This window comes from Lipophrys pholis (assembly GCF_963383615.2).
Source record: "Lipophrys pholis genome assembly, chromosome: 16".
Lineage (NCBI taxonomy): Eukaryota > Metazoa > Chordata > Actinopteri > Blenniiformes > Blenniidae > Lipophrys > Lipophrys pholis.
The window spans coordinates 28,375,305-28,388,476 of NC_137634.1; the positions used below are offsets into that span (position 1 = coordinate 28,375,305).

General features: G+C 48.3%; 1 protein-coding gene across 1 annotated transcript in view; it reads right to left on the reverse strand.

Moving 5' to 3' along the window:
• Window positions 1-10,730, reverse strand: part of LOC308122227 (zona pellucida-like domain-containing protein 1) — a gene marked incomplete at both ends in the record, with an annotated part of 34,572 nt that extends 23,842 nt beyond the window's left edge. The window contains 5 exons of the mRNA XM_080483932.1: window positions 2,592-2,689; window positions 2,856-2,928; window positions 7,802-7,983; window positions 10,247-10,467; window positions 10,625-10,730. Coding sequence (XP_080340058.1) covers window positions 2,592-2,689; window positions 2,856-2,928; window positions 7,802-7,983; window positions 10,247-10,467; window positions 10,625-10,730 — 680 coding nt within the window. The remainder of the gene's footprint in view (window positions 1-2,591; window positions 2,690-2,855; window positions 2,929-7,801; window positions 7,984-10,246; window positions 10,468-10,624) is intronic.
• Between the last annotated feature and the right edge of the window lie 2,442 nt (window positions 10,731-13,172).

Consider the following 13,172-nt stretch of genomic DNA (forward strand, 5'->3'; position numbering starts at 1 on the left):
TCAAACCCTATATAGTGTCATCAGGGGTTTAGCCAATCCCAATCAAGGTAGGCCCTCCCTTTGACTCCTCCCACAATTAGGCAGCTCTGCTCTGGCACATGGCACCACGAGAGGAAGTACTTCCTCCTCTTCCCAAGATGGGCATGTGTGGGCGGAGCCAATCCAGCTCACACAGACACAGCAGATTCTGAATGTAGCTCCTTTGATCCAATATTCAAATGAGGAAAATCAAGGAGGAGCTAGAAACTTAGAATACTGAAGGTTTCTGGACCGACCAGACCAGGAGGAGGAGGAGAACAGGAGGAGGAGGAGGAGGAGGAGGAGGAGAACAGGAGGAGGAGGAGAACAGGAGGAGGAGGAGAACAGGAGGAGGTGAACAGGAGGAGGAGGAGAACAGGAGGAGGAAGAGGACATTAGGAGGAGGAGAACAGGAGGAGGAGGAGGAAAACAGGAGGAGGAGGAGGAGAACAGGAGGAGGAGGAGAACAGGAGGAGGTGAACAGGAGGAGGAGGAGAACAGGAGGAGGAGGAGAACAGGAGGAGGTGAACAGGAGGAGGAGGAGAACAGGAGGAGGAGGAGAACAGGAGGAGGAGGAGGACATTAGGAGGAGGAGAACAGGAGGAGGAGGAGAACAGGAGAAGGTGAACAGGAGGAGGAGGAGAACAGGAGGAGGAGGAGAACAGGAGGAGGAGGAGGAGAACAGGAGGAACAGGAGGAGGAGGACAGGAGGAGAACAGGAGGAGAAGGAGAACAGGAGGAGGAGGTGAAGAGGTGGAGCAGGTGAAGAGGAGGAGGAGGAGGTGGTGAACAAGAGGAGCAGGAGGAGGAGGAGAACAGGAGGAGGAGGACAGGAGGAGGAGGTGAACAGGAGGAGGAGGTGAACAGGAGGAGGATGAGACCAGGAGGAGGAGGTGAACAGGAGGAAGAGGTGAACAGGAGGAAGAGGTGAACAGGGGGAGGAGGTGAACAGGAGGAACAAAAGGAGGAGGTGAACAGGAGGAGGAGGTGAACAGGAGGAGGAGGAGACCAGGAGCAGGAGGTGAACAGGAGGAGGAGACCAGGAGGAGGAGGTGAACAGGAGGAGGAGGTGAACAGGAGGAGGAGGTGAACAGGGGGAGGAGGTGAACAGGAGGAACAAGAGGAGGAGGTGAACAGGAGGAGGAGGTGAACAGGAGGAGGAGGTGAACAGGGGGAGGAGGTGAACAGGAGGAACAAGAGGAGGAGGTGAACAGGAGGAGGAGGTGAACAGGAGGAGGAGGAGACCAGGAGCAGGAGGTGAACAGGAGGAGGAGACCAGGAGGAGGAGGTGAACAGGAGGAGGAGACCAGGAGGGGGAGGTGAACAGGAGGAACAGGAGAACAGGAGGAGGAGGTGAACAGGAGGAGGAGGTGAACAGGGGGAGGAGGTGAACAGGAGGAACAAGAGGAGGAGGTGAACAGGAGGAGGAGGTGAACAGGAGGAGGAGGAGACCAGGAGCAGGAGGTGAACAGGAGGAGGAGTCCAGGAGGAGGAGGTGAACAGGAGGAGGAGACCAGGAGGAGGAGGTGAACAGGAGGAGGAGGTGAACAGGAGGAGGAGGTGAACAGGAGGAGGTGAACAGGAGGAGGAGACCAGGAGGAGGAGGTGAACAGGAGGAGGAGACCAGGAGGAGGAGGTGAACAGGAGGAACAGGAGAACAGGAGGAGGAGGTGAACAGGGGGAGGAGGTGAACAGGGGGAGGAGGTGAACAGGAGGAACAGGAGGAGGAGGTGAACAGGAGGAGGAGAACAGGGGGAGGAGGTGAACAGGAGGAACAGGAGGAGGTGAACAGGAGGAGGAGAACAGGAGGAGGGGGTGAACAGGAGAACAGGAGGAGGAGGTGAACCGGAGGAGGAGAACAGGAGGAGGGGCTGAACAGGAGGAACAGGTGAACAGGAGGAGGAGGTGAACAGGAGGAGGAAGTGAACAGGAGGAACAGGAGGAGGAGGTGAACAGGAGGAGGTGAACAGGAGGAGGAGGTGAACAGGAGGAACAGGAGGAGGAGGTGAACAGGGGGAGGAGGAGGAGGAGGAGGAGGTGAACAGGGGGAGGAGGTGAACAGGAGGAACAGGAGGAGGAGGTGAACAGGAGGAGGTGAACAGGGGGAGGAGGTGAACAGGAGGAACAGGAGGAGGAGGAGGAGGTGAACAGGAGGAGGAGTTGAACAGGAGGAGGAGGTGAACAGGGGGAGGAGGTGAACAGGAGGAACAGGAGGAGGAGGTGAACAGGAGGAGGTGAACAGGAGGAGGAGGTGAACAGGAGGAGGAGAACAGGAGGAGGAGGTGAACAGGAGGAGGAGGTGAACAGGAGGAGGTGAACAGGAGGAGGAGGTGAACAGGAGGAGGAGAACAGGAGGAACGGGAGGAACAGGAGGAGGAGGTGAACAGGAGGAGGAGAACAGGAGGAACGGGAGGAACAGGAGGAGGAGGAGAACAGCTGGAGGAAAAGTCTCCTTTTAAAGTCAAACAACTTCAGAGAAAATGAAAACAAAATATTGCCAACAACTGTTCACACAGTGTACCTGAACACGCTGCTTTCATGTTGAGTAAACCCAGATAGAAAACAAGGAATACCTTCTGTCCAGGTTTGAAGCTCTAACTGCAGCAAACACCCTCGTCTTCAGGGTCAGTCCAGCCATCGGGACGGACAGCTGCTGGACGTAGGAGGAGTCCTGCACACACACACACACACACACACACACACACACACACACACACACACACACACACACACACACACACACAGACAGTGCAGTGCAGTGTCAGAGACTTCTTAAAGCCGCGGGTGAAGACCAATACATTCCTGGAGCATCAGAACCGGTGATCCTCTGAACTCACGTTGTAAAGCAGCAGGTTCAAGGTGCTGATGAAGGTTCCGTTGCTCTCCTTCACTGAGATCGCAGCCGCTGACCTTCAGCAGGTAGATCAAAGATCAAAGATCAAAGATCAAACATTCAGGATGAGTCAATTCAATTCAATTCAATTCAATTTTATTTGTAAAGCGCTAAATCACATCAACAAACATCTCAGAGCCTCTTACAATGATAGAGAACAACAGAACCCAACTAAACCTTCCAGAACCTCTTACAATGATAGAGAACAACAGAACCCAACTAAACCTTCCAGAGCCTCTTACAATGATAGAGAACAACAGAACCCAACTAAACCTTCCAGAACCTCTTACAATGATAGAGAACAACAGAACCCAACTAAACCTTCCAGAACCTCTTACAATGATAGAGAACAACAGAACCCAACTAAACCTTCCAGAACCTCTTACAATGATAGAGAACAACAGAACCCAACTAAACCTTCCAGAACCTCTTACAATGCTAGAGAACAACAGAACCCAACTAAACCTTCCAGAGCCTCTTACAATGATAGAGAACAACAGAACCCAACTAAACCTTCCAGAACCTCTTACAATGATAGAGAACAACAGAACCCAACTAAACCTTCCAGAACCTCTTACAATGACAGAGAACAACAGAACCCAACTAAACCTTCCAGAACCTCTTACAATGATAGAGAACAACAGAACCCAACTAAACCTTCCAGAACCTCTTACAATGATAGAGAACAACAGAACCCAACTAAACCTTCCAGAACCTCTTACAATGATAGAGAACAACAGAACCCAACTAAACCTTCCAGAGCAGCAGATGGAACAAGCAACAGTGGAAACCAGGAAGAACTCCCTCTCAGGAAGAACAGTTCATAAGAAGTCCCTCTTCAGGAAGAAAGGGGGCGGAGCCTAGACTCTGGAAGGGGGGGGGGGGGGGGGGCATCCACCTTGACCGGTTGGGGGGAGAAGTACATGGGATAGAACAGGGAGAGAGAAGAATAGAAGAGGGAGAGAGAGAGGAATAGAAGAGGGAGAGAGAGAGGAATAGAGGAGAGAGAGAGAGGAATAGAAGAGGGAGAGAGAGAGGAATAGAAGAGGGAGAGAGTGAGAGAGGAATAGAAGAGGGAGAGAGAGGAATAGAAGAGAGAGAGAGAGAGGAATAGAAGAGAGAGAGAGAGAGGAATAGAAGAGGGAGAGAGAGAGGAATAGAAGAGGGAGAGAGAGAGAGAGGAATAGAAGAGGGAGAGAGAGGGGAATAGAAGAGGGAGAGAGAGAGAGAGAGAGGAATAGAAGAGGGAGAGAGAGAGGAATAGAAGAGGGAGGGAGAGGAATAGAAGAGGGAGAGAGAGAGGAATAGAAGAAGGAGAGAGAGGAATAGAAGAGGGAAAGAGAGGAATAGAAGAGGGAAAGAGAGAGGAATAGAGGAGAGAGAGAGAGGAATAGAAGAGGGAGAGAGAGAGGAATAGAAGAAAGAGAGAGAGGAATAGAAGAGGGAGAGAGAGAGAGGAATAGAAGAGGGAGAGAGAGGAATAGAGGAGAGAGAGAGAGAGGAATAGAAGAGGGAGAGAGAGGAATAGAAGAGGGAGGGAGAGGAATAGAAGAGAGAGAGAGAGAGGAATAGAAGAGGGAGAGAGAGAGGAATAGAAGAGGGAGAGAGAGAGGAATAGAAGAGGGAGAGAGAGGAATAGAAGAGGGAGAGAGAGAGAGGAATAGAAGAAGGAGAGAGAGGAATATAAGAGGGAGAGAGAGAGAGGAATAGAAGAGGGAGAGAGGGGAATAGAGGAGAGAGAGAGAGAGGAATAGAAGAAAGAGAGAGAGGAATAGAAGAGGGAGAGAGAGAGAGGAATAGAAGAGGGAGAGAGAGGAATAGAGGAGAGAGAGAGAGAGGAATAGAAGAGGGAGAGAGAGGAATAGAAGAGGGAGAGAGAGGGGAATAGAGGAGAGAGAGAGAGGAATAGAAGAGGGAGAGAGAGAGGAATAGAAGAGGGAGAGAGAGAGGAATAGAAGAGAGGGAGAGAGAGGAATAGAAGAGGGAGAGAGAGGAATAGAAGAGAGAGAGAGGAATAGAAGAGGGAGAGAGAGGAATAGAAGAGGGAGAGAGACAGGAATAGAAGAGAGAGAGAGAGGAATAGAAGAGGGAGAGAGAGAGGAATAGAAGAGGGAGAGAGAGAGGAATAGAAGAGAGAGAGAGAGAGAGAGGAATAGAAGAGGGAGAGAGAGAGGAATAGAAGAGAGGGAGAGAGAGGAATAGAAGAGGGAGAGAGAGAGGAATAGAAGAGAGGGAGAGAGAGGAATAGAAGAGGGAGAGAGAGGAATAGAAGAGAGAGAGAGGAATAGAAGAGGGAGAGAGAGGAATAGAAGAGGGAGAGAGACAGGAATAGAAGAGAGAGAGAGAGAGGAATAGAAGAGGGAGAGAGAGAGGAATAGAAGAGAGGGAGAGAGAGGAATAGAAGAGGGAGAGAGAGAGGAATAGAAGAGAGGGAGAGAGAGGAATAGAAGAGAGGGAGAGAGAGGAATAGAAGAGGGAGAGAGAGAGGAATAGAAGAGAGAGAGAGAGAGGAATAGAAGAGAGAGAGAGAGAGGAATAGAAGAGAGGGAGAGAGAGGAATAGAAGAGAGAGAGAGAGGAATAGAAGAGGGAGAGAGAGAGGAATAGAAGAGAGAGAGAGAGAGGAATAGAAGAGAGGGAGAGAGAGGAATAGAAGAGGGAGAGAGAGAGGAATAGAAGAGAGGGAGAGAGAGGAATAGAAGAGGGAGAGAGAGAGGAATAGAAGAGAGAGAGAGAGAGGAATAGAAGGAGAGAGAGAGAGAGGAATAGAAGAGAGGGAGAGAGAGGAATAGAAGAGAGAGAGAGGAATAGAAGAGGGAGGGAGAGAGGAATAGAAGAGGGAGAGAGAGAGGAATAGAAGAGGGAGAGAGGAATAGAAGAGAGAGAGGGGAATAGAAGAGGGAGAGAGAGAGGAATAGAAGAGAGAGAGAGAGAGAGAGGAATAGAAGAGGGAGAGAGAGAGGAATAGAGGAGAGAGAGAGGAATAGAAGAGGGAGAGAGAGGAATAGAAGAGGGAGAGAGAGAGAGGAATAGAAGAGGGAGAGAGAGAGAGGAATAGAAGAGAGAGAGAGAGAGGCAGACAGGCCAGATAAGTACAAATACTAAGAAAAGTCTATGATGATGATGAAGATCAATGTCAATGAAGATCGGCTTCACCCCACGTTTTAACTCTCCAGACTGGTACACCTCAGTACTCTTAAGGTTCCTCTATGTAGATAGTGGTACACCTCAGTACTCTTATGGTTCCTCTATGTAGATACTGGTACACCTCAGAACTCTTATGGTTCCACTATGTAGATAGTGGTACACCTCAGTACTCTTATGGTTCCACTATGTAGATACTGGTACACCTCAGAACTCTTATGGTTCCACTATGTAGATAGTGGTACACCTCAGTACTCTTAAAGTGAAGTTACCACAATGCTTCCTTCATGTCATCCTTTCAGGTCAACATGATGCCGTCGATCATCTCAACTCACTTCTCATGTGTCACTTTAATATCCTGGTAGCAGCGTAGTTTACTATGTTTTATGGTAGTTTAGTAGACCAGATAAAAACACGTCCAACACAATGTCATTTGTCGGTAACTGGAAATGCTTAAGACAAAATGTGGAAGAATAGAGAATTGAAAGTGGGCGGAGCTTAATAAGGTCAATACAGTGAGGAGATAATTAAATATGGCTGCTTGTCTAGAGTGACGATCTTCACTGACTAATCAACAGATGGCTGGAGACACCATGCTGAAGGGCCTTACCTCTTCACCTCACTGCCATCAAGTTGTCTGTTTTTTCTACTGTTTCTACTGTTTCTACTGTTTTGACTGTTTTGACTGTTTCTACTGTTTCTACTGTTTCTACTGTTTTGACTGTTTTGACTGTTTCTACTGTTTTGATTGTTTTGATTGTTTCTACTGTTTCTACTGTTTCTACTGTTTTGATTGTTTTGACTGTTTTGACTGTTTTGACTGTTTTGACTGTTTCTACTGTTTCTACTGTTTCTACTGTTTTGACTGTTTTGACTGTTTTGATTGTTTTGACTGTTTTGATTGTTTTGACTGTTTTGACTGTTTTGACTGTTTTGACTGTTTTGATTGTTTTGACTGTTTTGACTGTTTTGATTGTTTCTACTGTTTCTACTGTTTCTACTGTTTTGACTGTTTTGACTGTTTTGATTGTTTCTACTGTTTCTACTGTTTCTACTGTTTTGACTGTTTTGATTGTTTCTACTGTTTCTACTGTTTTGATTGTTTTGACTGTTTTGATTGTTTTGACTGTTTTGATTGTTTCTACTGTTTTGACTGTTTTGACTGTTTTGACTGTTTTGACTGTTTCTACTGTTTCTACTGTTTTGACTGTTTTGACTGTTTTGATTGTTTCTACTGTTTCTACTGTTTTGATTGTTTTGACTGTTTTGACTGTTTTGATTGTTTTGACTGTTTCTACTGTTTTGACTGTTTTGACTGTTTTGACTGTTTCTACTGTTTTGACTGTTTCTACTGTTTTGACTGTTTCTACTGTTTCTACTGTTTTGACTGTTTCTACTGTTTTGACTGTCCTGTTTTCAAAATGTCTCTCCTGTCAAATCATCGACCTGCAGGTACAAAAAAGCCACCTGGACCTTGATGCCCAGGGTCAATCAAGAATAGAGTGAGCACACACAGAGACACACACACACACACACACACACACACACACACACACACACACACACACACACACACACACACTCACAGCTTTTTGAACCCCTGGACAGAATCACTTACAGGAAGGACATGCAAACTCCCATGGTGGGTGTGGACTCAAACACAGGACCCTTTCCCAGTGAGGCAGGAGTGCCTGGAGCACAGCCTGGAGCAGCAGGTGGAGGACTGGAGGACAGGTGGAGGACTTACGAGGCCAGCTGGGTGTTGTTGACCAGGTACTCCAAGGGGTAGCTGCAGCTGAACTGGTAGAGCAGGCCGGGCAGGTAGCTGATGACGGTGGGAGGGTCCGGGGTGTCGATGTACCCCGAGATGTTTCCAATCTGCACCAGGGACAAGTTTCCATACGCATTTGGCCCCTGGGCAGTGGACACCTGCAGGGAGAGCACCTGTTAGTGAAGCTCCGCCTCCTGAGGCTCCTCCTCCTGAACCTGCTCCGCCTCCTGACCCTGCTCCTCCTGAACCTGCTCCTCATGACCCTGCTCCTCCTCATGGACCTGCTCCTCCTCATGGACCTGCTCCTCCTCCTGAACCTGCTCCTCCTCCTGAACCTGCTCCTCCTGCTGACTGTACTCCTCCTCCTGACCCTGTTCCTCCTCCTCCTCCTCCTCATGACTCTCCTCCTCCTCCTCCTCCTCCTCCTCCTCCTCATGACTCTCCTCCTCCTCCTCCTCTTCTGTTACATGTTCAAACAAAAGAAGGGTTTGTACTTAAAAAATAGTCGTTAAAGTGAAACGAGTCCAGGACACAAGTTGCTTCACCATTAAAACACTTGTGGATTCTGGTGGAACAGTTCAGTTTTTAAATTGTGACTGTTCAAAGTTAGTAAAATGCTATTTTGGCCCATCATATATATTTCAGAGTATACACTAGAAGATAAACTGTGGTATTATATGCCTTGTGCAGCAGGCGCAGGATTTGATCCACACTGGGTTTGAAGTTCTTCACAACATGTTGTACTAATAAAAACCTGAATCAAGTACTTCTCTGCAGTAAAACATGGTAAAAATGCTTTATGTTTTTCATGGTTTGGGCTCTTCCTCCTCACAGCTGAGTTCAGAGGAAGTACTCCTCCTCTTCATCACAACATCTGGAATGAACAGACTGTAAGAAAATACACGTCTGACTTTGGTTTTTTTAATCAATTGCTGTGAAATTTGATTATTATTAGTAGTAGTAGTAGTAGTAGTATATGTATTAGTATTAGTATTAGTAGAAACATTAGTAGTGGTATTAGTATTATTAGTAGTATTAGTAGTAGTAGTAGTATTAGTAGTTCAATAATCATCTTTATTAGCTTGTATTTGTATTTGTTTTGACCAGAATTTCTGGATCAAAACTTTCCATGACAATAAAAAACAAGAAGTGTCAGAATATAATCTGCAGGTACTGGCGAGTATTTACGTTCATCAAACTGAGTTTAAAGTTTTACAGGTATTTGCTGACAGCCCTGCTGAGGTCATGGTTATCAGCCTGTATACTCTGTGAGTGTGCTGTTCCTGCACCTGCTGCTGTACCTGCAGGAGCTGCACAACTACTGTTACTGCCTGTTCCTGCAGTTCCTGCTGTTCCTGCAGTTCCTGCTGTTCCTGCAGTTCCTCTAGTTCCTGCACTTGTTGCAGTTCCTGGTGTTCTTGCTGTTCCTGCAGTTACTACTGTTCCGGCTGTTCCTGCTGTTAGTGCAGTTCCTACTGTTCATGCAGTTCCTCTAGTTCCTGCACTTCCTGCTGTTCCTGCACTTCCTGCTGTTCCGGCTGTTCCTGCTGTTCTGCTGTTCTGCTGCTCTGCTGTTCCTACTGTTCCTGCAGTTCTTGCAGTTCCTGCAGTCCTGCTGTTCCCGTAGGTCCCACTGTTCCTGCTGTTCCTGCAGTTCCTGTAGTTCCTGTAGTTACTGCTGTTCCTGCAGTTCTTACTGTTCCTGCAGGAGCTGCACTTCCTACTATTTCTGCTGTTCCTGCAGTTCCTGCAGTTCCTGTAGTTCCTACTGTTCCTACTGTTCCTGCAGTTCTTACTGTTCCTGCAGGAGCACCTCTTCCTGCTGTTCCTGTAGTTCCTGCAGTTCCTACTGTTCCTGCAGTTCTTACTGTTCTCACAGGAGCAGCTCTTCCTACTGTTCCTGCAGTTCCTGCAGTTCCTAATGCTCCTGTAGTTCCTGCAGTTCTTGCTGTGCCTGTAGTTCCTGCAGTTCTTGCTGTGCCTGTAGTTCCTGCAGTTCCTAATGCTCCTGTAGTTCCTGCAGTTCTTGCTGTGCCTGTAGTTGCTGCAGTTCCAACTGTTCCTACTGTTCCTTCTGTTCTGCTGCTCTGCTGTTCCTACTGTTCCTGCAGTTCTTGCAGTTCCTTCTGTTCCTGCTGTTGCTGCTGTTCCTGCTGTTCCTGCAGTTCCTGTAGTTCCTGCTGTTCCTGCAGTTCTTACTGTTCCTGCAGGAGCTGCACTTCCTACTGTTCCTGCTGTTCCTGCAGTTCCTGCAGTTCCTGCAGTTCCTACTGCTCCTGAAGTTCCTGCAGTTCCTGCTGTTCCTGCAGTTCTTACTGTTCCTGCAGGAGCAGCTCTTCTTACTGTTCCTGCAGTTCCTACTGCTCCTGAAGTTCCTGCACTTCCTGCTGTTCCTGTAGTTCCTGCAGTTCCTCCACTTACCACCAGGGCATTTCCACAGGACTCCAGCGTGGCCAGACTGATGCTGAAGATCACCACGGTGGGAAAGGTGTTGTTGTTGATGAATCCTCGGCAGTGTGCGTCTCCATGACGACCATTGAGAGCCAGGTCCGAGTCGGTGTAGCCCGAGAAAAGCACGGGGCAGAAGTTGATCTTGAGGGTGATGGTCTGCACTCCACAGTAGACACTGATGTCCCTCTCCGCTGCATGGTAACACAAGCACAATATCACCACCCTCATCACAGAACTCCTCCATCCAATCCTGTTTCCTCCACCATGTAAGACTTTTAGAAGAAAGGCTATTCAGAGACGTGTCTCCTGTCCTTTCAGAGGGATTCAGAGTGTCTCAGAGCTGCTCACCAGGAAAACGGCTGTGAAAGTTGGCGTCACAGTTGTATCCATTGAACTGAGCTCCAGATGAAGAGAACTTACTAAAAAGTAAAAGAATCAGAAATATATGTTCCATTTCAGCACCTGGAACAGAGTGAGACAAACCAGTCAACACAGTCAGCCCAGAAGACCAAAGGTTAAAGACTTCTGTCAGTCCACTGGAGTCCTGACACATTTCAGCTGTGTGGAGAGAACTGTCTCCCCCCTGCTGAAAGCAGAGACATGTCTCAGCAGCTGCAGCTTTGGGACGGAAGGCATCAGCAACAACGAAGGATAACTTGCTGATAAGTTTGCTCATTTCATAAACTCTAAAGGTGTCTCTGTCTGTCCCCCCACCGTCAGTCAGACCTGCGCTGGAGTGGATTTCACCAGAACAAGCACTCACCCTGGTTCCTGGAAGCCTCCGAGTCAGCGGTTCTCCATAAGCTTGGGACAGACGAAGGAGTGGTGCGCACAGCATCCCTACCCGACTACTGGAGACCGGACTCCAGAGCAGGGGGGAAAAAGGGGGTCCCAAACATAAGAGATTCATTATTTGAACGCGTCAACAAAAAAGGGCTGTCCAAAGCAGACATGGGAAAGTCCATCAAATCTCAATGTCTTATACAAATCCTTTCACGTCTGCCGAAACATGAGCAGCTTTTGAAGTTTCCCACTCCTATCCGTTCGGCCCAATCTGGCTCCGTCACTGCTCACAAATGGTTTGACGCTGCATGAGGTCCGGCAGCGACGGAGGGGGGAATTATCCTTTCATCGCCGCAGTGGCCCCGGCCTGCTGATTGAAGCGTCTCTTTCTCCCCGGCCAGTCGGGGAGCGCCGGGCCCTCCGGGCAGGCCTCGGCCCCCGACTCGCTGGGGTCTTCCTGCTTTGTGTGGAGCGGCACTCCGTCAGCACAGCAGCAGGCGGTCTGCTGGACGGAGCTGCTGACCTCCTACCTGAGCCTCACATAAAGAAGCCAAAGGGAAAGAATTCAGGGATTAGTGCTCCGGTTCCGTGCTACATATGGAAAGCTGCACATGAAGGAGACACAGGGATCCTATGAATTGAGAACATGAGACAGGGGAGGCTGTCCACCAAACCTCTGTCTCATGTCTGACAGGAAACAAGCAGGACTCTTGTGTGGGTCAGACGGCTGTAGCCTTCATTCTGCCCGAGTTACACCACCTCCAACCAGTCTGCACCCACCCAAACACCAAACAGCTGACCATCGGACCACCTGACCTGCTGCCATGGAAACCACAAAACTTGTTCTGCTGCATTGATGACATTTACAAATTACAACTATGACCCTCTGATGTTTCATCCTTTAGCCATTTTACTCATTTTACTCATTTTACTCATTTTACTCATTTTACTTATTTCCACTCTGAACTCTTGAACTGAGAAATTTAGTTTTAGTCCTTTAAACTATGTTTGCATTTCCCTCAGTTTTTTATTTAATTTACTGGAAACTGCTAGTCCCAGATCTCCCCAGAAGAACTCTTGGTTCTCAGTGCTGCCCCCTGGAGGTTTTCTAAAAGTAGAACGGAGGCAGAGCTTTCAGCTTTCAGGTTCCTCTGATGTGGAACCAGATCCCAGTTTCAGTTAGGGAGGCTGAAACAGGCTCTACTTTTAAGGTTCTACTCAAGACTTTTCTATTTACTGAAGCTACAGTGGTGGTGGTGGTGTGTGTGTGTGTGTGTGTGTGTGTGTGTGTGTGTGTGTGTGTGTGTGTGTGTGTGTGTGTGTGTGTGTGTGTGTGTGTGTGTGTGTGTGTGTGTGTGTGTGTGTGTGTGTGTGTGTGTGTGTGTGTGTCTGTGTGTGCAGTGATGCAGTAGAGAGTGGGCGGGGCTGGAGGGAGGGGCTGAGGTCCATCACAGCCTCATTGTGTCTGTCCTCCTTGACAGCAGCAGCTGGAGGCTTTAAAAGAGAGAAGCTCCAGGAGGAAGGGGGCGGAGCCTGGAGAGGCCACAGTGGTGTGGCGTGTGTGAAAGTAGAGAACGTTAAAATGGAAGCTGCCTCTGCATCTTTGTAGAGGTTTCTGGGAACCAGAGTCTCTTGTTCCAATCTCTGATAGTGGAGTGGAGATCCTGCTGCTCCAACCAGGTTCTGCATCCCTACTCGGACCAGGATTTGAATCCCCACTTCCTCACCCGACCCAGGGTCTTCATCCCTACCTACCCCACGTCACCCAGTGTTTTAAGTCTCTCCACAATCTGTCTGTCTGTCTGTCTTCTCCTCTATCCCCTCACCCAAACTGGTCAGCAGAAAACCTCCACCTCTGACTCTAGTTCTGCACGGTTCTTCCTGTTGCTCTGCTGCTCAAGTGGATTTGTTGGGTTTTTCTCTTTTCACTGTTCAAAGCTCCTAGAAAAGATGTGTTGTGTTTGGTGCTCTATAAATAAAGTTGAATTGAATTGAATTTATTTGATAATGATGGTGATGATGATGATGATGACGATGATGATGATGATGACGATGATGATGATGATGATGATGATGATGATGACAGTGGTGATGACAGTGGTGATGATGGTGG